This window comes from Cherax quadricarinatus, chromosome 10, assembly GCF_038502225.1.
Source record: "Cherax quadricarinatus isolate ZL_2023a chromosome 10, ASM3850222v1, whole genome shotgun sequence".
In the NCBI taxonomy this organism is placed as follows: domain Eukaryota; kingdom Metazoa; phylum Arthropoda; class Malacostraca; order Decapoda; family Parastacidae; genus Cherax; species Cherax quadricarinatus.
Window position 1 is genome coordinate 51,525,717 of NC_091301.1, and position 27,012 is coordinate 51,552,728.

The 27,012-nt window shown below is 43.2% G+C and overlaps 1 protein-coding gene across 2 annotated transcripts in view; it reads left to right on the forward strand.

Moving 5' to 3' along the window:
* The window catches only part of LOC128688079 (glycine receptor subunit alpha-2), a 135,137-nt gene that overhangs the window by 34,954 nt on the left and 73,171 nt on the right, over window positions 1-27,012 (forward strand). For both annotated transcript variants that reach the window (XM_070083819.1, XM_070083820.1), the window contains exons 2-3: window positions 4,425-4,516; window positions 7,481-7,542. In XM_070083819.1, the coding sequence (XP_069939920.1) occupies window positions 4,425-4,516; window positions 7,481-7,542 (154 nt within the window). The remainder of the gene's footprint in view (window positions 1-4,424; window positions 4,517-7,480; window positions 7,543-27,012) is intronic.

Sequence of the window (27,012 nt, forward strand, 5' to 3'; positions counted from 1 at the left end):
GCATCCTCAACCCATCAACACCGCAGCATCCACAACCCATCAACACCTCAGCATCCCCAATCCATCAACACCGCAGCATCCTCAACCCATCAACACTGCAGCATCTTCAATCCTTCAACACTGCTGCATCCTCAACCCATCAACACTGCAGCATCCTCAACCCATCAACACTGCAGCATCCTCGACCCATCAACACTGCAGCGTCCTCGACCCATCAATGCTGCAGCATCCTCAACCCATCAACACTGCAGCATCCTCAACCCATCAATTCTGCAACATCCCCAGCTCATCAACACCGCAGCATCCTCAAACCATAGAACATAAAGGAAAAGCTGACCTAGTACTTTTGCTTCCTTGCCAAACTTCCTCCATGAAGCAAAGCAGAATGCTTGAATCTTGCTGTCTTAAGCATAGACAACAATGTACACTATCTTTACCATGGTAATAAAGTGGGAGCAGGATTTTATTTAATTGTCCTGCTAAGGTAAGAGATGGACTGTCTCTTATTAAACTACACTTTGCAACACTGGAGTCTTGCAGGGAGCGGCGGTCGCTTGACCACGTCACATACTCGTATTGCATCTGGGATCAATTACTTGCTGTAGCAGTAAACAAGATGCTTGCCTTTTCTGAGAGGGCTGGGCCCCTCAGGGCTGAAAGGGGCTGAAGGAGGCTGATACCCCCCTCCTGGAGAAAATTTCTCCACAGCATCCTCAACCCATCAACACTGCAGCATCCTCAACCCATCAACACTGCAGCATCCTCAACCCATCAACACCGCAGCATCCTCAAACCATCAACACTGCAGCATCCCCAGCTCATCAACACCACAGCATCCTCAACCCATCAATACTGCAGCATCCCCAGCTCATCAACACCGCAGCATCCTCAACCCATCAACACTGCAGCATCCTCAACCCATCAACACCGCAGCATCCTCAACCCATCAACACCGTGTGTTGATGAGCCAGAAAACCGACAGAAAACCGACACCAGCAATCCTACAATCATGTAAAACAGTTACAGGTTTCTGTTTCAGACTCACTTGGCTGGACGGTAGTATCTCTCTGGGTGGTTGCTGTCTATCAGTCAACAAATTAAGTCAGTTTTATCCCAGGATGCGACCCACACCAGTCCACCAACACCCAGGTACCCATTTTAAACTGATGGGTGAACAGGGACAGGGATAGCAGGTGTCTTATCGAAACACTTCCCTAATATTTTCCAGCCGTACCGGAGGAGATTCGAACTCCGGTGCTCAGAGTGTGAGCTGAGTGCGCTAGAGATCCAACTACGGATATTTTACCTCCCTGGCTAATGAATCACTTCAACGCTTTTTTTCTCGAAATTTAACATCTGAAAATATTCCCGCCATCTTCCCAGTTCATCAAATTTCCTGTCTAATAATTTCCAATTTCTGTTATTTACTGTCAGATACATTCGATCCCTGGGGTTTTTTTTTTCAACTTACTAATATCAAAATTTTCTCTGATTTTCAGTAAAATTTGTTAACAGCACCTCACACATTCCATTACCACATTCTTATACTCTACCCTGCGTTATACCACTTCTGTTTTGTAAACACCTCTGATACACTAACTTTTCCTCCTTTACCACTCCCTCTTCCTCTTCCCTCCGGTACTCACCCTTCAATATCCACAAATCTCTACTTAACCCTATAATATGGCACTTTAAATACGCTATACCTCTTCAACCTTGTCATTAGCCAATCTTCCTCCCAATAGTTGCTTATATCTTACTCTTATTGCCTCCTCCTTTAGTCATCTCTCTCTTACTCGCTGATGACATGTACCCATCCACCTCTTACTCTCACTGTAGCTGAAACTAAATAATAATTTGATATATCTCTTGCCACTTTATAAATATGCACATCCAGAAGTCTGCCCATCAACCTTTAGTCCACCAGTAAAATACACAAATACCCGCACATAAAAGAGAGAAGCTTACGACGACGTTTCGGTCCGACTTGGACCATTGACAAAGTCACACTAACAGAGGTGGAGCAGGACGGCAGGAAGAGGTGGAGGTAGTAGTACTACCTCCAACAAAATTTTTGATAAGCATACGATAATGCTGCTGTAAAATATTCTGTTATCTACAATCTATGAGAAAAAATATTTTAGTTTGATTTTATGGAAAACGTAATTCGATAAAATTGGCAAAATATGTAAAATTGGTACTAATGATTGGTACTAATGATTGGTACTAATTATTGGTACTAATGATTGGTACTGATGCTTCTTAGGATACACCTCCGTCAGGGTTCCAAGCTGACTAGAACAGGCATTCACTAGTAATTATATTTAAAGAATTTGCTATTGAAAATGCCAAATTGAAATTTATGCAGCACATAGTGTTTTTTTTTTAAGTCAATTCCACCAATGTTACACTTTTGAGGACAATCAGAGAAAATATTCTCGATTAATTGATCTGATTAAAACAATCCCAAGTTTTTAAGTATTTCGGTAAAATTTGAAATATGCATCTACTCGGCCTTAACTTACGACTTGTCATCATTCCTACAGAATGAATCATCAGTAATATATTCAAACCAATCCAAAAATGTATTCATTAGTTATTTAATAATAAATGATTACTATTAATTCAATAAAATTGGCAAAATGGGACTTATGCTGTCTAATGGCAGTATAAGATAAGATAAAATCTCGTTCGGATTTTTAACCCCGGAGGGTTAGCCACCCAGGATAAGTCAAGAAAGTCAGTGCGCCATCGAGGACTGTCTAACTTATTTCCATTGGGGTCCTTAATCTTGTCCCCCAGGATGCCACCCACACCAGTCGACTAACACCCAGGTACCTATTTGCTGCTAGGTGAACAGGACAACAGGTATAAGGAAACGAGTCAAAATGTTTCCACCCGCCGGGAATCGAACCCGGGCCCTCCGTGTGTGAAGCGGGAGCTTTAGCCACCAGGTTACACCATTTGTAAAAATCTGAAGCCCGTCAGATGAGCCATTGTTCAGTTATGACACGTGTTCCAACGATTCAGTATTTTTAACTAATTTACTACACCAAAAAATGTGTTTGTAAGCAACGAAACTTGATAAGTATTATCCTGTCCTTAAGATCAACCAGCCTTTAAATTTCGAAGTAGTTCAACAGAGGTAAACTGAAATTTATTTAATGGAATTCAAAGGCAATAAACAAATTTCTCATAATTTTATGTATATATTGGTCAAATCTGTAAGTACAAATTTAAATTTCACTTCCCCCCCCTATCGTAGTATTTTTTTTTTTTAATTTGTGTGAACGTTAGAAGCTTCGTCACTGAGAATTCTGGAATTTATCTGATCTCTTCCAGGATCGTGGAAATGGATTCAGTAATTTTGGTCTTAGGGAAATTAAACGTGTAAACTGATTCTAGAATGTGGTCCTTGTTAACGATTGTATGAGGCGGTTCCCAGTTATGTGCAAAATAACATCGGAAACTAAGACAAAGAATAGAAAGCCTTAAGAGTATAATTAATTCAGCCTCTTAAAGATGTCCCTTTGAGGAGTCCTAATAGAAATATAGTTTGTAGTTCTCTATGTGCGTGGAAAATGAGAAGAGAGAGACGATAGATATCCCATCAATACTTCCTTAATACTCAAAGCTACACTTAGAGAACTAGTTTCCAGTGTTGCTGATGACCGTCATTGACCACGACTCGACAACCTTCCATCATTAAACATAAGAAATATTGCAAGAACACTGGTTATAATATTCTAAATTAAACAATGGTATGCAGATTTATGGACTAACCTGTCGATAAAAGCGATCATCAGGCGGATTTAGCCTCAGGCTGTACTGTGAAAGAATATTTATCGAACCGGCCATTGTTAATTATATATATATATATATATATATATATATATATATATATATATATATATATATATATATATATAATATAGTTATTACCAGAAAATTACTGAATGTTTTCCATGGTTTAGGGGAAACAGAACTGGAAAAGCTTAGTGATGAAGCTATGTTCTACTTCAACTAGCTGCTAGGTACCTATTTAAGGACAGGTGAACGTGGGAAACATGTAAGACTTCCATTCTTCACAACCAGCCAAGGAAGAAAAGTAACTTGGATCCTTGTCCTGGTGAACCTCACCCTCCTTCACTGTACTAAAAGTCACATAAGGGTAATGAAATGTGCAGGTAATTCACTAGCTTATGACTTAGAGAAATTCAGTAGCGTGGATGTGATATAGGTACACTAAAAATATTTATGTTGTACAACACCTACATTACTTACATTTCAGAGAAAATCAATAGTCTATTTCAGATTGATCCATAAGAATGCGATCGAGAATAATTTATTTGGTTTGTGTAAGTCAGTGGATTATGTTTCAGAATACTACAATGTTCAGAGTATTACAACGTCTTACCTTTCAGGTCGAGCGTGGTTATGGGCTTCCAAGTACGGCTGGAAGAGATCCTGAACCTGAAGGAGTATGATGGTTCACTCCGGCCTCAGATGCGACAAGGTCAGTTCCTCCAAAGATAAATTTATAAGTCATTTAGCTTATAATATCTCATCAGCTGTGTTCCATTTTTTGGAATTCCGTCGATTTCTTTCGTTTCTCTTTTCGTTTGCGTCACTTATTTTATTGTTTTTCAATTTGTGTCCTGTTTTCCTGTGTACCATTAATTTTCTCTCACTGTTTTCGAGTCTTCCATTATTTTCGTATTATGTTTTTTCCTATTGCTCAACATTTTCAAGTGCTTCATTGTATTCCTGTGTCCCATTCGTTGGTTCCATTTCCAATTCTCCCTATTTTTTTTTAGTGTTGTTTTACTTACTATGCTCTCCATAACCAATGATTCACTTCTTGCATGACTACCAGTTAAAATATTGCTTCTCAAACTACCACTATCAAACTTGAGCTTTTCCCAGCATTCCTGGAGGTGAATAACTGAGAAATACTAAATTCTTTGCTTACTTTATATCCAACCTACTTACCCAGTAACCCAGAGCAGATAAGCTGTAATAACACTTATAAATGTCACAATGAACGCTTTTCATTTTGTTTGGAGCTACTGGACAGGTTATTATATTATAAAAAAAACGTATCTGGGCATTTATTTCCTGACGAATAAACTAACAGCGTAGTTTGCTATTCTTGATACATGCACAAACATAGTCGCACTAAAACTAAATCAAATATTTGTGTTGTTATTATTTATCTTTTTTAACCAAAAATACGTAAGAGTCTTTTAAATGTAATTGTGATGCATTTTTAGCGGCATTTATATATCTATTTTACTCCAAAACCTCTTATCATCTGAGATATTTTTAAGAAAGCATTATTTAAATATATAAATATATATATATGGCATTCTGATGAACAAGGCTAAGAGGCCCAGGTATACCTGCACCAACTGTTGAAATCGGAAGCTGAAAGACTGCCATAATTTACCAGTGGAACTCTGTCAATTCAACGTTAGTGAAGATTGTTGGTATACATCACAAGTTCTACAAAATTTATATATATATATAAAGATATCCATTGTCAAAACGCAAGTCCTTCATTTTTCTCATGGGTCTTTCTATGGAAGAAATGCCCTTAGACGAGTAGATTATAAGAATTTTCTCAAAATTGTTTCTCATTTACTTGGAATAACTGGAAGACATCTATCATCATCACTGGCATTATCAGGAGATATTAGACTCTTTGTATAAAAGTTTATTCTTTATAAATTGCTGGATTGCAGATCTCTTTATAGACAGAAAATGTTTTTGAAAGTTTGCAAGAACAAAATGAGAGAACTCAAGGAAAGGTCAGTAGGATGCTCCTCTCTTGAAAGGTCAGTAGGATGCTCCTCTCTTGAAAGGTCAGTAGGATGCTCCTCTCTTGAAAGGTCAGTAGGATGCTCCTCTCTTGAAAGGTCAGTAGGATGCTCCTCTCTTGAAAGGTCAGTAGGATGCTCCTCTCTTGAAAGGTCAGTAGGATGCTCCTCTCTTGAAAGGTCAGTAGGATGCTCCTCTCTTGAAAGGTCAGTAGGATGCTCCTCTCTTGAAAGGTCAGTAGGATGCTCCTCTCTTTAAAAGTCAGTAGGATGCTCCTCTCTTTAAAAGTCAGTAGGATGCTCCTCTCTTGAAAGGTCAGTAGGATTCTCCTCTCTTTAAAAGTCAGTAGGATGCTCCTCTCTTGAAAGGTCAGTAGGATGCTCCTCTCTTTAAAAGTCAGTAGGATGCTCCTCTCTTCAAAGGTCAATAGGATGCTCCTCTCTTTAAAAGTCAGTAGGATGCTCCTCTCATTAAAGGTTAATAGGATGCTCCTCTCTTTAAAAGTCAGTAGGATGCTGTTCTCTTTAAAGGTTAATAGGATGCTCCTCTCTTTAAAAGTCAGTAGGATGCTCCTCTCTTTAAAAGTCAGTAGGATGCTCCTCTCTTTAAAAGTCAGTAGGATGCTCCTCTCTTGAAAAGTCAGTAGGATGCTCCTCTCTTTAATAGTCAGTGGGATGCTCCACTCCTTAACGGTCAGTAGGATGCTCCACTCCTTAACGGTCAGTAGGATGCTCCTCTCTTTAACGGTCAGTAGGATGCTCCACTCCTTAACGGTCAGTAGGATGCTCCTCTCTTTAACGGTCAGTAGGATGCTCCACTCCTTAACGGTCAGTAGGATGCTCCTCTCTTTAAAAGTCAGTAGGATGCTCCACTCCTTAACGGTCAGTAGGATGCTCCTCTCTTTAAAAGTCAGTAGGATGCTCCACTCCTTAACGGTCAGTAGGATGCTCCTCTCATTAAAAGTCAGTAGGATGCTCCACTCCTTAACGGTCAGTAGGATGCTCCTCTCTTTAAAAGTCAGTAGGATGCTCCACTCCTTAACGGTCAGTAGGATGCTCCTCTCATTAAAGGTTAATAGGATGCTCCTCTCTTGAAAAGTCAGTAGGATGCTCCTCTCTTTAACGGTCAGTAGGATGCTCCTCTCCTTAACGGTCAGTAGGATGCTCCTCTCTTTAACGGTCAGTAGGATGCTCCTCTCCTTAACGGTCAGTAGGATGCTCCTCTCTTTAACGGTCAGTAGGATGCTCCACTCCTTAACGGTCAGTAGGATGCTCCACTCCTTAACGGTCAGTAGGATGCTCCACTCCTTAACGGTCAGTAGGATGCTCCTCTCTTTAAAGGTTATGGTAAACAAATTAGCAATCAGGAATTTTATCTGAAAACATTACAAAGAATTATATATTCATAAACTTAAACTTCATAAAGTTATTCATAATTAAAACAAAGCAACATTAAACTCCTCGACATCAAAATAAAGTATTACATGTCTTCTCCAGACAACATCTGGCGTGGTTTTGCAGTTTGAGTTTTCATGTTGTCTCTGTCCAGGATGGACGATGTAATATTGGCTGCTAATACAGTGCATTAGTGAATCTTTTTTTTTTAAGATTTCACATAACCTCATTAATATTAAAACATATTTAAGTATTCTTCATTTCAGGACCGACGTTGGTCAACGTGTCCTTCATCATGGACACTCTCCTCATCGTCGACTCTATGCAGGTAGGTTCCAGTTTCTCTTCAGAGGTTGGTGTTACAAACACATGCACAAATACACACACACACACACATAGACACACACACACACATACATACACACATACACACACACACACAGATGTTAGGAAGTATTTCTTCAGTCCTAGAGTTGTTAGGAAGTGGAATTGTCTAGCAAGTGATGTTGTGGAGCCAGGAACCATACTTAGCCTTAAGACGAGATATGATAAGGCTCATGGAGCAGAGAAAGAGGACCTAGTAGCGATCAGTGAAGAGACGGGGCCAGGAGCTCTGACTCGACCCCTGCAACCACAAATAGTTGAGTGCAAATAGGTGAGACGTCCCCTGACATCATAGCGCTTACAGAAATAAAGTTCACGGGGATGATAACAGACGCAATATTTCCAGCCGGGTATCAGAGGTGGAGGAGATGCACTGCTTATCAAAAACCGGTGGAGATTTGAGGAAATCGAGGGAACGGACAGAATAGGCGTTAAAGGGGTTACATAGTAGAAACAGTTCAATATGGGAGCCCTAAATTGGTTATTACAGTGATGTACAATCCGGCACAGAACATCACAGCAGGAAGGCCAATAGAAAGAATATGAAGAGATCTACAGAGCAATGGTGGACACACTGGCCGAGGTAGCCAGAAGAGCCCACATGGGTAGGGCTATTAGTTATGGGTGGTTTCAGTCACAAGGAGACTGACAGGAAAAACCTGGAGCAATATGGGGGACCCGAAAAGTGGAAAGCCAAGATGATGGTGGTGGTGGTGCTGGAAAAAATCATCCACCAACATATCAGGTACACTACCAGAGAGAGAGAGAGAGAGAGAGGAAGAACCAGCAAGAGTGGACCTCGTATTCACCATGTGTAGTTCAGATATCGAGGACATCACATACGAAAGGCCCCTCCGAGCTAGTGATCACGTGGTTCTGAGCTTCAAATACATAGTAGCGTTACAAGTGGAGAAGGAAGCAGAAACACAAAGGGAGAAGCTTAACTACAAAAGGGAGGACTACATACGCATGAGGAATTTCCTGCAAGAGGTTCAGTGGGAAAGAGGGAAAAAACAGTCAAAGACAATGTAATCAGGGAGTGGAAGGAAGGAAGGGAATTCACAAGAAACGATCGAGAAGTATGTGAGGAGCTCAACATGAGATTTAAAGAAGTATTTACAGAGAAGAAAGGAAGGACCCTGGAAACCCAGAATAATGGGCTACACAACAAGGGGTACACCAACATGTGCTGGACGAAATATACACAACCGAGGAGGTGAAGATGCTCCACCGGAGGCCTGGTGGCTGAAGCTCCCGCTTCACACACGGAGGGCCCGGGTTCGATTCCCGGCGGATGGAAACATTTCGACACGTTTCCTTACACCTGTTGTCCTGTTCACCTAGCAGCAAATAGGTACCTGGGTGTTAGTTGACTGGTGTGGGTCGCATCCTGGGGGACAAGATTAAGGACCCCAATAGAAATAAGTTAGACAGTCCTCGATGACGCAATGACTTTCTTGGGTTATCCTGGGTGGCTAACCCTCCGGGGTTAAAAATCCGAACGAAATCTTTATCTTATCTTGTCTTAGATAGCTCAAAGGCGGTGGGACCAGACAACATCTCCCCGTGAAAACTTTAGAGACGGAGCAGAGACACTGTGTGTGTCACTAGCAACAATCTCCAACATCCATTGAAACTGGGAAATTACCTGAAGTGTGGAAGACGGGAAATGTAGTTCCAATTTTTAAGAAAGGAGATACACACGTGGCATTAAACTACAGACCATTGTCACTGACATGAATAATATGCAAAGTCATGGAGAAGATTTTCAGGAGAGTGGTGGAGCACCTAAAAGGGAACAGACTTATACATAAGAACATAAAGGAGGATCACTGCAGCAGGCCTGTTGGCCCATACTAGGCAGGTCCTTTACAATCCCTCCCACTTACAAAACATTTGTCCAACATAATTTTCAATGCTACCCAAGAAATAAGCTCTGATAACTCTATCCACTCAAATCCAACCCCTCTCACTCATATATTTATCCAACCTAAATTTGAAATTACCCAAAATCCTAGCCTCAATAACCCAACTAGGTAGACTGTTCCACTCATCAACTACCCTATTTCCAAACCAATACTTTCCGATGTCCTTTCTAAATCTAAACTTGTCTAATTTAAATCCTTTACTGCGGGTTCTCTCTTGTAGAGATATCCTCAAGACCTTATTAATATCCCCTTTATTAATACCCATCTTCCACTTATACACTTCGATCAGGTCTCCCCTCATTCTTCGTCTAATAAGTGAATGTAATTTAAGAGTCTTCAATCTGTCTTCATAAGGAAGATTTCTAATGCTATGTATTAATTTAGTCATCCTACGCTGAATGTTTTCTAACGAATTTATGTTCATTCTGTAATATGGAGACCAGAATTGAGCTGCATAATCTAGGTGAGGCCTTACTAATGATGTATAAAGCTGCAGTATGACCTCTGGACTTCTGTTGCTTACACTTCTTGATATAAATCCCAATAACCTATTTGCCTTATTACGTATGCTTAGGCACTGCTGTCTTGGTTTAAGGTTGCTGATCACCATAACCCCCAAGTCCTTTTCGCAATCTGTATGGCTAAGTTCTACATTATTTAATTTATAAGTGCTAGGGTTATGGACACTCCCGAGCTTCAGAACCTTGCATTTATCTACATTGAACTGCATCTGCCACTTTTCTGACCAAGAATAGAGATTGTTTGAATCCTCCTGAAGTTCCCTAACATCTACGTTTGAATCAATTATCCTACCTATCTTTGTGTCATCGGCGAATTTGCTCATATCACTAGTAATACCCTCATCAAGGTCATTGATATATATTATAAACAACAACGGGCCTAAGACTGCTCCCTGTGGTACGCCACTTGTTACAGATCCCCACTCCGATTTAACCCCATTTATGGACACTCTCTGCTTCCTGTCTGCGAGCCATGACTCGATTCACGAGAGCACTTTTCCCCCAATGCCATGAGCTGCCACTTTCTTTAACAGTCTTTGGTGTGGAACTCTATCAAAAGCCTTACTAAAATCTAAGTAAATAATATCAAATTCTTTATCGTGATCAACAGCCTCAAATGCTTTACTGAAGAAAGTTAATAAATTAGTTAGACAAGAACAGTCTCTCGTGAATCCATGCTGAGTATCATTAATCAAGCTATGCTTATCGAGATGGCTTCTTATAATCTCAGCTATAATCGACTCTAGTAATTTGCCTACAATTGAGGTCAGACTTATTGGGCGGTAATTTGACGGTAACGACTTGTCCCCTGTTTTAAAAATAGGAATTACATTAGCCATCTTCCACATATCCGACACTACACCTGTTTGAAGAGATAAATTAAAAATATTAGTTGATGGTTCACAGAGTTCTATTTTGCTTTCCTTAAGAACCCTTGAAAAAAACCTCATCAGGACCCGGCGACTTATTTTGCTTCAGTCGGTCTATCTGCTTCACAACCATTTCACTAGTGACTGTGACGTTACATAATTTATCTTCTTCAGGCCCACTATAAATATTAATTACTGGAATACTATTATTTAAAATCGAGCACATTTCATTCTCTTTGTCAGTATGGTGCCCATAGTTATTTTTAAGGGGACCTATCTTATCTCTAACTTTCGTTCTATACACCTGGAAAAAACTTTTTGGGTTAGTTTTTGAATCCCTAGCAACTTTAATTTCATAGTCCCTTTTAGCTTTTCTTATCCTCTTTTTAATGTCCCTCTTAATATCAATATACTGATTCATAAGATGACCCTCACCTCTTTTGATACGCCTATAAATTCCTTTCTTATGCCCTAGTAGATATTTGAGCCTATTATTCATCCATTTTGGGTCATTTCTATTTGATCTAATTTCTTTATACGGGATAAACGTTCTTTGAGCAGCATGTATAGTGTTCAGAAAACTGTCATATTGATAGTACTCTTCGTTAGCCCAGTCAACAGATGGTAAGTGTCCTCTAAGCCCATTGTAATATGCTAAGCGAAAATCTGGAACAGTTACTGAGTTGTCCCTACTATCATACTTCCATTCTATGCTAAAGGTAATTGATTTGTGATCGCTTGTGCCGAGTTCCTCATTAATTTCTAAATTATTAACAAGGGTTTCCTTGTTCGCCAGAACCAAATCAAGTAGGTTATGTTCCCTTGTAGGTTTTGTCACAAACTGCTTCAAAAAACATTCCTGAACTACTTCTAAGAAGTCATTTGATTCTAAATTCCCAGTCAAGTAATTCCAATCAATGTGACTAAAGTTAAAGTCCCCTAGAATTGCTACATTATCGTGCCTTGTGGCCTTAACAATTTCCTCCCACAGTAATTTCCCTTGGTCCCTATCTAAGTTTGGGGGACGGTATATCACTCCTAGAATCAATTTTTTATGCCCCTCTGAAAATTCTATCCAGACAGAGTCTGTATGTGTTACCTCAGACTTAATACCCGTTTTTATGCAACAGTTCAAGTGATCTCGGACAACAATGCCACCCCACCCCCCTTACCGATATTTCTATCTACTTGGAACAATTTAAAACCCTGAATGTGACAATCCGAAGGCATGTCCCGACTTTTGGAATTAAACCATGTCTCTGTGATTGCAAATACATCAATGTTACTTGCACTAGCAACTAATCTCAACTCATCCATCTTATTCCTAGCACTACGGCAATTAGCATAATATAATTTTAAAGACCCTCCTTTCTCTTTACCCTTCCTGCTCATATCTGTTTTTCACTAAACCTATTACTGTCCTTGTCGCCTAGTGTCATTGGCTTTCCAATATCCACCTCATTCTGCCTATTACTAGTTCCCCTAGAACTCACTGTATTCATGCCAAAACCCATACCACTATCCATTCCTAGTTTAAAGACCTAACAGCTCCCTCCACTGCCGTTGCCAGTGCCCCCACCCCAGACCTAGATAAGTGAACCCCATCCCTGGCATACATGTCATTTCTGCCATAAAAGAGGTCCCAGTTGTCAATGAATGTTACCGCATTTTCCTTACAGTATTTGTCCAGCCAGCAATTGACACCATTAAAATGGTATAAAATACCGACAGGTTGTTAGGTAAGACACATATGCAACAGTTAGGTATCTTTATTTCGAAACGTTTCTCCTACACAGTAGGCTTCTTCAGTCGAGTACAGAAAAGTTGATAGAAGCAGAAGAGACTTGAAGACGATGTAATCAGTCCATCACCCTTAAAGTTTTGAGGTGGTCAGTCCCTCAGTCTGGAGAAGAGCATTGTTCCATGGTCTGAAACATGTTTCAGACCATGGAACAATGCTCTTCTCCAGACTGAGGGACTGACCACCTCAAAACTTTAAGGGTGATGGACTGATTACATCGTCTTCAAGTCTCTTCTGATTCTATCAACTTTTCTGTACTCGACTGAAGAAGCCTACTGTGTAGGCGAAACGTTTCGAAATAAAGATACCTAACTGTTGCATATGTGTCTTACCTAACAACAATTGCCCTGGACAACCATTCGTTTCCAACTCCTCTCCTTGGCAAAATACCACATATGACAGGGTTCCCACCCTTCTTCCTAAATATCTCTATTGCTGACCTATACCTGTTAATCAGGTCCTCACTCCTACATCTGCCAACATCGTTGCCTCCCGCACTGAGGCAGATAGTAGGATTGCTCCCATTACCTTTCATGATGTCGTCCAGACGGCTAACAATATCCCTCATCCCAGCCCCAGGAAAACATACCCTGTGCCTCCTCTTCCTGTCCCTTAGACAAAAGGCCCTATCCATAAACTTAACTTGTCTCCAACTAAAACAATGTTCTTACCTTCATTTGTGGAATTTGTCGTGACGTTCTTGATGGTCTTCACTGGGGTATCAAGGGATGTCTCACTCACGTCTGCCAATGCTTCCTTGGTGCTCGTTGTGACGTTCCCAGTAGACAATCCACATTCGTCTGGTAACACCGAAAATGAGTTGGAAGTCTCCACAACAATGTTCTGGAGCTTCGTTGTTTCTGCCACTCCAACAGACTTCTTGAATTTCAGCTTTGTTCCATGTTGGCCGGCCACTGACCAAGTTCCTCTCTTGACCTGAGGACTCACAACAGGAGGATTACTTTGAATCCTCTTGTTTTCCTCCGTTAGTCGCCGTATCTCAAGCTTAGCAACCCTAAGCTTCTCTTTCAGCTGCTGGTACAGTTGCTCAAGAGAGGACATCTTGTGCAGATTCACGGAGAACACACTGGACAGAACTTCACAGAGCTAAGTACACGTCACCACTGAGCTAAGTACACATGACAATCAGCATGATTTCATGGAAGGGAAAGCCAGTGTTACAAACCTACTTGAATTTTATGACAGGGTAACGGAAGTATGACGAGAGAGAGAGAGAGAGAGAGAGAGAGAGAGAGAGAGAGAGAGAGAGAGAGAGAGAGAGAGAGAGAGAGAGAGAGAGAGAGAGAGAGAGAGAGAGAGAGAGAGAGAGGCAAAATTTTATAGAATGCATTTTCTTGAAGGGCAAGATGGCTTTCGACACAGTTCCACACAAGAGATTAGCGAGACAGCTAGAAGATCAAGCATGCATAACTGGAAAGTCACTGTAATGGATCAGAGAATACCTGACGCAACAATGAGTCATGATAAGTCACGAGGTGTCAGAGTTGGCGCCTGTGACGAGCGAGATTCCATAAGGGTCAGTCCTAGGACCGGTGCTGTTTCTTGTATATGTGAATGACAAGACGGAAGGGATAGACTCAGAGGTGTTCCTTTTTGCAGATGATGTGAAGTTAAGGAGAATTCAATCGGATGAAGATCAGGCAGGGCTACAAAGGGACGTGGACAGGCTGCAAGCTTGGTCCAAATGCAAAGCCATGAAGCACGAGAAAGACAGCAAACAGAGTACAGGCTAGGAGGCCAAAGTCTGCAACCCTCACTCAAGGAAATTTATCTTGGGGTGAGTAAAATACCGAGCACATCTGAGGCGCACGTCAACCAAATAACTGCTGCAGTATATTGGCGCCTGGTAAACCCATGAATAGCGTTCCGACACATCAGTAAGGAATCGTTCAAGACTCTGTACACCGTGTATGTCAGGCCCATACTGGAGTATGCAGCACCAGTTTGGAACTCACACCTTGTCAAGCACGTCAAGAATTTAGAGAAAGTACAAATGTTTGCAACAAAAAAAGTCCCGAAGCTAAGGGGAATGTCCTACGAAGAAAGGCTAAAGGAAATCGACCTGACGACACTGGAGGACAGGAGGGGTAAGGGGGACGTGATAATGGCATAAAATACTGCGAAGAATTGACGTGATGGACGAAAACACGGTGTTCGAGAGATATGACATAGCAGCAAGGGGTCACAAATGGACGAGTCAAAGGGATGTTTGGAAGTATTTCTTCAGTTATAGTGTTGTCAGGAAGTGGAACAGTCTCCATGTAGTGGAGGCAGGATACAGACATAGTTTTAAAATGTGGAATGATAAATCTCATGAAGGAGGGGGGGAGAGGAGATACTAGCGACCAGTGAAGAGGCGGGGCCAGGAGCTGTGTCTCGACCCCTGCAACCACAATTAGTTGAGTACACACACATATACACACAGCATGCATAAATACATATTAAAGTTAACAAAGAAGAGTGAAGGAGTACCAGAAGGACGGGAGAAACCAAACTTCCAAAGGGGACTAACTACACAGGTATGACAATTCCTACGTGAGGTGCAGTGGGTAAGTGAGCTAGAGGGAAAAACAGTAAATGAAATGGTTGAATACATGACGACAAAGTGAAGAGAGGCAATTGAGACATTCTTACCAAGGGGCAACTGAAACAACGGAAAGATCAGAGGGAGCCCATGGTTGATATGGAGTTGCGGAGAGGCCAAAACATGGAAAAAGCATAAAAGACAAAGGATCCAAGGATACGGGGAGTTGAGCTGAAGACCATGAAATGAATATGCATGGATAAGGAGAGAAACCTAGTGGACCCACAGTTGTTATACAGCCTCATCAGGAGGAAAACAACAGTCAAGTACCAGATAATCATGCTAAGGAAGGAGGAGAGCCCAAAGGGAACGAGCAGGAAGTATGTGAGAAGCTCAGCTCAGGATTCAGGGAAGTACTCGCAGTGGTGACAGAGGCTCCCAATAAGCCGAGGTGGTAGGAGGTGAAGGTGGTGAACTGTAGGAGGTGAACTGTAAGGGAAACTAGGTACCTCGAAGGCAGTGGGCCCAGATATTTTTCCATTAACAACAGTCTTCAATAAATCCATTGAAAGACGGCAACTGTCTGAAGTGTGGAAGAAACCAAATGCAATCCTGATTTTTAAGAAAGGAGACAGACAGGCTGCATTAAATTATAGACCAATGTAGCTGACATGTCAAGTATGTAACGTTATGGAGAAAATTTCCAGGAAAAGAGTGGTGGTGCACCAAGAACAGAAAGGGCTCAAACATTACAGTCATTAAGGCTTCAGGGAAGGAAAATCCTGTATCAGGAACCTATTGGAGTTCCACTACAAGGTAACAGAAGTATGACGTGAGAGAGAGGGATGGGTAGAGTGCATCTTCTTGGACTGTAGAAAGGTTTTCGACACAGTGCCACACAAGAAAATGGTTGAAAAACTAGACTAGCAAGCAGGAATACGAGCAAAAGTATCGCAATGGATCAGGACATACATGACAGGAATGAAACAATGTGTGTTGGTACGAGACAAGGTGTCAGAGTGAGTGCATGTGGTGAGTGAGGTTCCACAAGGGTAAGTAGTAGGTCCGGTGCTGTTTCTTGTATATGTGAATGACATGAAGGAAGGGATAGATTCAGAGGTGTCCCTGTTCGCGGACAATGTAAAGCTATTGAGGTGAATACATTGGAAGAGGATCAGGTAAGCCTACAATGGTATCTGGACAGGCTACAAGCCTGGTCTGACAAATGGGTCTTGGAGTTTAACCCTACCAATTGCGAAGTTGTGAGCTTGGGGAAGAACAAAGGAGACTGCAGACGGAGTATAGCCTAAGAGGTCAATAACTGATGCAGCATTCACAATACTGTACACCATGTACGTCAGGCCCATATTGGCGTATGCAGCACTACTATGGAATCCATACCTGGTCAAACACGACAAGAAATTAGAGAAAGTGCAAAGCTTTTCAACAAGATTAGTCTCGGAGCTGAGAGGTATGTCCTACGAGAAAAGGTAAAAGGAACTCAACCTGACAACACTGGACAGGAGAGATAGCGGGGACATGATAAAGACATAAAATACTGAGAGGAATTGACAGGGTGGATAGGCACAGAATGTTTCAAGGATGGGACACAGCAACAAGGGATCACAGCTAGAAGCTGAAAACTCAGATGAGTCAAAGGGATGTTAGGAAGTAGCTTTTCAGTCATAGAGTTGACAGGTAGTGGAAAAGTCTGGAGAACATCCATACGTTGCTTTAAGAAGTGGTATGATAAAGTTCAAGAGTAGGGAGAGAGTGGACCTAGTAGCGATCTGCAAAGAGGCGAGGCCAGAAGTTATGACTCAACCCCTGGAATCACAAACAGGTATGAACAAATAGGTAAACACACACACACACACACACACACACATACATACACACACACACACACACACACACACACACACACACACACACAAACACATTCACACAGCACACACACACAAACAACACACACACACACAAACAGCACACATACACACAACGAAACCTAGCCCATTAAAAATTAATGGGGCTCACGTGAAGATGGGCCTGGAAAGGAAGAATAGATGAAAGAGCAATGTAAAAGGATGGAGCAAGAGTGGGAAAGCAAACTAGGCAAGCTTTCTGTGGAAATGGAGAAGAGACTGGGGGCAGAGAAGAAGAAATTGGAGTCACGAGCTGAAGCTGCTGAAGCAGGTTACAGTGCCAGTGCCCAGAAGGAACAAGGCATTTAGAGCAGGTACACCTCTATTAAAGCAGGGGTCCAATGGAAGGGAAGGAGACAAGATTTACGTTAAAGCCCTATCAGGCCACAAGGCAAGGCTAAGGAACGACAGGGGAAGAGCTGTTGGGTGTAGGAACAGCAGTAAGCGAGGGGGTTGCAAGTAGAGAAGGTGAGAGAGTTACAGGAAATAATAAGGGAGACAATAGCTATGTACAAATGGGACCGAGAAACACAGAGGGAAAGGCAATGGGAGGAGGAAAGGGAGAGGTCAGTCTTCATTCATCAAACACATAGGGGAGGAGGACATGATTGAGATAGTAAATTTTCAGAGAATAGGGGATACTCGAAGAGGAGAAATCGGCCTGTCATATTGATTCTGAAGACAGAAACAGTTAAGAACAGGATCCTACACAAGAAACCATGGCTGAAGGAATCAACATACAGGAGGGTGTTCCTCAACCATGACAGAATGAAAACAAAGATAGCTAAGGGAGAGGACACAGAAACGAAAAGGGCTAGAGAGACAAAGGCAGAGTCAGCAGGGAACAACCAGAGCTAGGCAGAGCAACAGGCACAAACACCCACCGAACCCCACAGACCAACATACTATCCCAACGCAAACCACACTCACAGCTCCCACCCCACAGTATGCAGTGGAATCCCATAGTACCCTGCCCGGTCCAAGTTGGGTTCATATTTCGTGCCATGCTGGTGCTGACATCTATAGGCCTACTGAGCTCAGCTCACACCATGCTATTTTTTTTTATTCGCCGGTATTCTCCTGACCCGGGTCTTTTCCAAGTAGTGGTGACCCGGCCTTGGCTCCCTATCTGGGGAGTATCTCGAGACCTAAGTCTCCCATGGGAGGAGGTACAGGTACCCCCTCATCTTTGGGACAAACTGTCCCCAGGCCTAGCCATAGTCCCTGCCCTCACGGGGCTCGTAGGGAGAAGCTAGGCCTCTGGTCTGCCATCTGCCCTGCCCCAAAGGGGCTCGTGGGGATGGCAGTCTTGTGAGCTGCAGGTGGTAGCAAACTCAGGCCTGTGTCGCACCCTGCTATCCCTGCCTCACTCTCCCACTAGGTAGCCAAGAGTCAATAAGATTACTCTTCTCTCCCTCACAGCAGGGCCCAGCAGGTAGGGCACTAGGGCAATTTAAACACACTGCCTGTGTAGAACCCAAATAAAGTAAGAAGCCACCGAAGCCTTACAATTGATTTCTTCTTGGCTATACACATCAAAAACATTATTGAACATTATGACTCCCAGATGATACGCCTGAGTCGTCCCTGCTTCGACTCACTCTCGCAGGCACCACTAAGCTGTACTGTGCCACATTCCCTGCAGTGACTGCCCAGCGACAGTACCGGTCGAGAAATGTCCTTCTGAGTTATCTCCCCAGTTGCCGAGTACTGACAATGCCTCATTCGAGGACACCAGCAAGTTGTGCCCCAAAATGAGCGAACCTTGCAGCGAGTTCACCATTATAGACAAGACCATACCCCATTACGGCTTAACTATACCAATGTCTCTTGAAGTTGCAGTATCTGTCCAGATGCAGCAGTGCATGCAGTGGTGCCTCTGAGGATCACTGCCTTGGACCACATGTTTTAGCACACCCACCTTTTTTTTCCATCAGTGTAGGAAGTTTTTGTCCATGTCCAGATGTATATTTATGTTTTTATTTCGTGTTCTGTGCCCTGTTCCTACGAGAGAGAGAGAGAGAGAGAGAGAGAGAGAGAGAGAGAGAGAGAGAGACTAAGTTTACAAGCCTACTCCTCTCTCCCTTACAGCCAGTGGGGCCCCACAGGTTTGGCACCAGGGCAATTTAAACACCCTGCCTGTGTAGTAGAATTCAAATAAAGTAAGAACCCTTCAAAGCCTTATCCCCGCTTGGATATATGCATCATAAACAGTATTATAGATGGAATAATGACAGACATCATAGCTCTCACAGAAACCAGGCTCACAGGAATAATCAGAGATGCTATCTTTCCAAATGAATACCAGATCCTGAGGAAAGACACAGTAAACAGAAAGGAAGGAGTGACACTGCTCATCTAAAACCAATGGGATTTTGATGACCTGGAAAGAGGAGGCAGAGAAGAAGCAAGAGACTACGTAATAGGAATACTTCAGTCTGGAGGTCCCAAAGTGGTAAGTGCAGTGATGTATAACCAACCACAGAACAGCAGGCGGCCAAGGTATGAGTATAACGAGAGTAACAGAGCGATGGTTGACACACTGAAGTGGCCAGAAGGGCTCATGCTAGCAGAGCAAAGCTACTAATTTGGGTGATTTCAGTCACAAAGGAACTGACTGGGAGAACTTGTAGCCACATGGGGGCCCAGAAATGTGGAGTGCTAAAATGATGGAGGTTGTACTGGAAACCTTCATGTATCAACACGTAAGGGACACTTCCAGATTGAGAGGAGAGGGTGAACCAGCAAAACTGGTCCTAGTATTCACCTTGAGTAGTGTAAATACTGACGCCATCACATATGAAAGATCCATCGGGGCCACGTGGTTCTGAGCTCCGAATACACTGTATAGTTACAAGTTGAGAGGGAAACAGGAAGGGGAGGATGAATGAAGCCAAACTACAAGAGGCATGAAGATTTTTCTGCGGAAGGTTAAGAGGGACAGAACACTGGCAGCAAAATAAAAAAATGAGATTATGGAATATGTAAAAATAATATGCATGGAAGCTGAGGAGAGGTTTGTACTCAAACCTCTCCTTCTTGTGCAGGAAATTCTTCATGTCTCTGTAGTCCCCTCCCTTGTAGTTTGGCTTTGCTCATCCTGCTGTTCCTGCTTCCCTCTCCACTTGTAACTCTACTATGTATTCAAAGCTCAGAACCACGTGGTCTGTGGCCCCGAGAGGTGTTTCAAATGTGATGCCCTCAATATCCGCACAATTCAAGGTGAATACTAGGTCCAGTCATTCTGGTTCATCCTCTCCTCTCTCTCTGGTAGTGTCACTTACATGTTGATACCACCTCCATCATTCCAGCCCTCCATGTTTCTGGGCCCCCCATGTGGCTCCAAGTTCTCCCAGTAAATTTCTTTGTGATTGAAGTCACAGACAATCAGTAACTTTGACCTGCTCATATGAGCCCTTCTGGCCACTCAGCCAGTGTGTCAACCATGGCTCTGCTACTCTTATTATACTCCTGCCTTGGCCTCCTGCTGTTCTGTGGTGGGTTATACATCTCCACAATTATCACCTTTTCTTTGACGAGTAGTGCCACTGCTCCAACCCCCTTTGTTTCCTCTTTCTTCAGGATCTAATATTCCATTGGAAGGATGGCATATGTTATTATTCCTGTGAGCTTGGTTTCGGTGGGGGTGGGGAGCCTTGCAGTGTGATAAGAAATTCTACAACATATTGTAGGGTGGGAGCTATAAGTGTGGGGTTCTGATAGAGGCTCTGTGTGTGCTTGTGGTTGTTGCTCTGCCAAGCTCTGGTTGTCCTCTACTGACTCTGTCCTTGTCTCTCTTCCTAGCCCCTTTCGTTTCTGTGTCTTCTCCCTCAGCTGCTGTTGGTCTGTTCTTGTTCTGTCACAGTTTAGGAACACCCTCTTGTATGTTGATTCCTTCAGCCGAGGTTTCACTTGCAGGATTCTGTTCTGCACTAATTTTGTCTTGAAAATCATTTTGACCAGCAGATTTCTCCCCTCAAGTAACTTGCTATTTTCTGAAAAGTTTACTATCTCAGTCATATCCTCCTCGCCTATTACTTTGATGATGTTTTCAGTCTCCTGTTTTTCTTTCTGCTATCGTTAATAATGTGTCCTCCCTTTGCTCTCCTGAAGCCAATGAATAAATACTGACTTCTCCCTCTCCTCCCCCCATTGCCATTCCTTCTGTTTTCTCTGTGTCCTGTTTGTACATAGCCATTGTCCCCCTTATTTTTTTTCCTGTAACTCTTGGTTGAACTTCTGCATGGAGCCTGTCACAGCCTGTACTGTCTGCACAGACAGTCATGCTGTCTGCCAGCTTAGCTCATATTTCACGGCACTAAGGTGCTGCCCTCTGTAGCCAGGCCTCTCGGTGGGCACGCCAGCCTGCCTGCCCTTGCCTCACTCTCAATCTGGCGACACCCATCACTCAGTCATGACAGTAGTCCTACTAGCTCTCTCTCGTGGGCATGGCCCTCCCGGGCCATGGGCACAACACACAAGCCTGTGTACCCACCACGACTTAACAATAAAGTAAGAAGCCTCCAATGACGTATCATTAACCACCCGTTACCAGAACACCAAACAAACTGGTTATAAATGGTGGGAAGCGGTGGTCGCAGCAGTTGTGTTTGCCCTGAGATAGGAAGGAAGAGGGATGAAGTCATCTTCACTTTATCACCCTATACAACGAGGTATCCTGATATCGTGTCTGCACGTTTGAGCATCCAGTCACAGGTACAAGCAGAATCCAGCCGGAATTTACCTAATTTCTTCGAGAATTGTTAAGTGGCATCTCAGTGACCCCACACTACAGCGTCCCACGCTGTTTCTCAAGTCACGTGTTCAGCATCACTTGTATGTTCTGCTGTTGTTCAGCTGAGCACAGCTGTTTCAGCAAGCCAGAGGTGAGTTTTGTGGTGATTTCTGTGACCAGTGTGAGTTTCTCCACGTGTTTGTGGAAGAGGAGGAAGTGACCGTTCCTCACCTTGCCCATGCTCGCCCTACCCACGCTCCTCGCCACCACACTACCATACACTCACCACTACTCACTCCCTCTGCTGTGTTTCCGCTGTTTTCCATGTGAATTCATTGCCAGAGCTGTGTATCCGAGTGCCCGAGGCCACTCGAAGCTACGTGGATCAGCATGCCATGTAGAGCAGCAAGCCACATAGATCACGACACCATGTTGATCCCGACGCCACGTGGGGTGTGGACGATGCCACGTGGATCTACAAACCACGTGAATTACCAGATGTCCCAGGCTACATGCTGTGGTCTGCTGCCTGCATCACATTGATGTCACCGATGCTCCTGCCCGACTTCATGACGTCACGATGTCTGCCTGACGTCACCTCGAGATGTCTGCTGACGTCACAATGCTGCTGACGTCACCTCGCGACATCATATGATGTCACATCGAGTGTTTCTAGTAATTATTTCAGTATTGTCGAGAAGTTTGAAAGAAGATATATGTCGTGTGTTAATTAATTCCTCTCAGTCAGTGTTCTCACATTTTAGCATACCACATGTACCGCGGGTGTGTGTAAAGTTTCCATGTGTCCAGTGAGGTCTGAGCCAGACCTGAGTAGCACCACTGTGCTAAGTCACCCGATGTGACCAGTGTGTTTGACAGCTGTTATCAATCAGGCAGCTCTGAGCTCGAGCCCCCATGTACAGAAAGCTCTTATGCTCATCACTCGTGATGTTCTGCAGAATCGTACCTGCTACGATTCCCATCGAGATTTGTTTCACTTCACCTCCAGACCTTCAGAATGCAGTTATATGTAGAGAAACAAGTCTGGGGACGCTTAGAATAACCTCTGCTGTAAGAGAATGGCCAACTTAATTCTCTCTGCCGAGAGAATGGCACTCGTCAAGCCGCAGTTAGCCCTGTCGGAAGGAGCTGCGTCAGCCTCGTGTCACAAGCTTCAGTGAGCAGCCTGCACAAAGATGTCACTTTGACTGCTAGCTCTCTCACTGCAGTCTGGTGTATGATGTTACGACTCCCAGATGTTTTGCCCAGTCGTCTCTGCCACGACTCGCTCCACGACTCGCTCCACGCTCGCCGGCAGTGACAGCCCAGCGACAGTACCAGTCGAGAAGTGTCCTCCTGAGTCGCTTGCCAGAAGTCCTGCCCAGTTGCAGAGTTTTTTCGACGCCTCACTCGAGGGCACTAGCATGTCGTGCCCCAGGTTGAGTGAAACCTGCAGCGACTCCTACGATGACTGCTTCGCCGTTCCAGAGAAGACCGTACCATGTTACTTACCATGTTGCAGTTTCTGTCAAGACACAGGAAGGCGTGCAGTGATGCCCTTCGATGCTCACTACCTATGACCACGATGTTTAGCACACCCCACACGTTTTTTTCTTCCCTCCCTGTGGGAAGTTTTTTCTCCATGTCCATATGTATATATATGTTTTTATTTTGTGTTCTGTGCCCTGTTCCTACGAGAGAGAGACAGAGCTTTTTTTTACCACCAGTATTGTCGCGTCGGGACGATGCGCAGTAGGTGGCCGAGTGTATGTAGACAGCCTGTACTGTCTGCACAGTCATGCTGTCTGCCAGCTTAGCTCATATTTTGCGGCACTAAGGTGCTGCCAGGCCTCTCGGTGGGCACGCCAGCCTGCCTGCTCTTGCCTCACTCTCACTCTGGCGACACGTCACTCAGTCAAGACAGTAGTCCTACTAGCTCTCTCTCGTGGGCATGGCCCTCCCGGGCCATGGGCACAACACACAAGCCTGTGTACCCACCACGACTTAACAATAAAGTAAGAAGCCTCCGAAGACGTATAATTAACCACCCGCTACCAGAACACCAAACAAACTGGTTATACTTCTCCCCCCTCACTTACTACTATCCTTGCTACTAACAAGTCTCCCCTGCATTCCTCCATCTTGCATTGTGGACTGATTGGGCCTTAGTGCAAGTCTTTTCTCATTACTTTCTATTTGGCTCTTCGTTTAATAGGGGTGTACTTCCAGTGCCATGTCTCCTCAGGGCTATAGCCCTGTAATTTGCTTCAGCATATTTAGCTCATATTCTAGGATTCCAAATATTGTTCCATCTTTTTACATTGCTCTTCCATCCATTCTTACTTACCAGGACCAGCTTCCTTTGATCCTCTGAGCCTTCGACTTCCCCTTTGAGGCCCCTTTTTTATATGGTTTAGGTTTTTGTAGTGCATTAGTGTGTTGTCTGTGTGTGGGTGTGAGTGTGAATGTGTGTGTGTGTACTCACCTATTTGTGGTTGCAGGGGTCGAGTCTTAGCTCCTGGCCCCGCCTCTTCACCGGTTGCTACTAGGCCCTCTCTCTCCCCGCTCCATGAGCTTTATCAAACCTCGTCTTAAAACTGTGTATGGTTCCTGCCTCCACTACGTCATTTTCTAGGCTATTCCACTGCCTTACAACTCTATGACTGAAGAAATACTTCCTACTATCTCTCTGACTCATTTGTGTCTTCAACTTCCAATTGTGGCCTCTTGTTTCTGTGTCCCCTCCCTGGAACATCCTGTCCTTGTCCACCTTGTCTATTCCACGCAGTATTTTATATGTCGTTATCATGTCTCCCCTGACCCTCCTGTCCTCCAGTGTCGTCAGGCCGATTTCCCTTAATCTTTCTTCATAGGACATTCCCCTTAGCTCTGGAACTAACCTTGTCGCAAACCTTTGTACTTTCTCTAGTTTCTTGACGTGCTTTATCAAGTGCGGGTTCCAAACAGGTGCTGCATACTCCAGTATGGGCCTGACATACACGGTGTACAGTGTCTTGAACGATTCCTTACTAAGGTATCGGAATGCTGTTCTCAGGTTTGCCAGGCGCCCATATGCTGCAGCAGTTATCTGATTGATGTGTGCTTCCGGAGACATGCTCGGTGTTATACTCACACCAAGATCTTTCTCCTTGAGTGAGGTTTGCAGTATCTGCGTGAATGTGTGTGTGTATCTTTGTGTGTGTATGTGTGTGTGTGTGTGTGTGTGTGTGTGTGTGTGTGTATCTGTGTGTGTATCTGTGTGTGTGTGTGTGTGTGTGTGTGTGTGTGTGTGTGTGTGTGTATCTGTGTGTGTGTGTGTGTGTGTCAGATAGGAGGAGAGTGGTAGAAAGAGAGGGACAGAGAGGTGGAGACAAAGAGGGGTAAAGGGAAGAGATTAGGGTACTAACAAGTGAGGTGTCAATTGGCCGATGTGGGTATATATATATATATATATATATATATATATATATATATATATATATATATATATATATATATATATATATATATATATATATATATATGGCCCTAAGCGAAACAAAGCAGATGGGAGTAGGGGAGTTTCGGTGGCGGGAAATAAATGGGATTAAATCTGGAGTATCTGAGAGAGTTAGAGCAAAGGAAGGGGTAGCAGTAATGTTGAAGGATCAGTTATGGAAGGAGAGAAAAGAATATGAATGTGTAAATTCAAGAATTATGTGGATTAAAGTAAAGATTGGATGCGAAAAGTGGGTCATAATAAGCGTGTATGCACCTGGAGAAGAGAGGAATGTAGAGGAGAGAGAGAGATTTTGGGAGATGTTAAGTGAATGTATAGGAGCCTTTGAACCAAGTGAGAGAGTAATTGTGGTAGGGGACCTGAATGCTAAAGTAGGAGAAACTTTTAGAGAGGGTGTGGTAGGTAAGTTTGGGGTGCCAGGTGTAGATGATAATGGGAGCCCTTTGATTGAACTTTGTATAGAAAGGGGTTTAGTTATAGGTAATACATATTTTAAGAAAAAGAGGATAAATAAGTATACAAGATATGATGTAGGGCGAAATGTCAGTAGTTTGTTGGATTATGTATTGGTAGATAAAAGACTGTTGAGTAGACTTCAGGATGTACATGTTTATAGAGGGGCCACAAATATATCAGATCACTTTCTAGTTGTAGCTACACTGAGAGTAAAAGGTAGATGGGATACAAGGAGAATAGAAGCATCAGGGAAGAGAGAGGTGAAGGTTTATAAACTAAAAGAGGAGGCAGTTAGGGTAAGATATAAATAGCTATTGGAGAATAGATGGGCTAATGAGAGCATAGGCAATGGGGTCGAAGAGGTATGGAGTAGGTATAAAAACGTAGTGTTAGAGTGTTCAACAGAAGTTTGTGGTTACAGGAAAGTGGGTGCGGGAGGGAAGAGGAGCGATTGGTGGAATGATGATGTAAAGAGAGTAGTAAGGGAGAGAAAGTTAGCATATGAGAAGTTTTTACAAAGTAGAAGTGATGCAAGGAGGGAAGAGTATATGGAGAAAAAGAGAGAGGTTAAGAGAGTGGTGAAGCAATGTAAAAAGAGAGCAAATGAGAGAGTGGGTGAGATGTTATCAACAAATTTTTTTGAAAATAAGAAAAAGTTTTGGAGTGAGATTGACAAGTTAAGGAAGCCTAGAGAACAAATGGATTTGTCACTTAAAAATAGGAGAGGAGAGTTATTAAATGGAGAGTTAGAGGTATTGGGAAGATGGAGGGAATATTTTGAGGAATTGTTAAATGTTGATGAAGATAGGGAAGCTGTGATTTCGTGTATAGGGCAAGGAGGAATAACATCTTGTAGGAGTCAGGAAGAGCCAGTTGTGAGTGTGGGGGAAGTTCGTGAGGCAGTAGGTAAAATGAAAGGGGGTAAGGCAGCCTGGATTGATGGGATAAAGATAGAAATGTTAAAAGCAGGTGGGGATATAGTTTTGGAGTGGTTGGTGCAATTATTTAATAAATGTATGGAAGAGGGTAAGGTACCTAGGGATTGGCAGAGAGCATGCATAGTTCCTTTGTATAAAGGCAAAGGGGACAAAAGAGAGTGCAAAAATTATAGGGGGATAAGTCTGTTGAGTATACC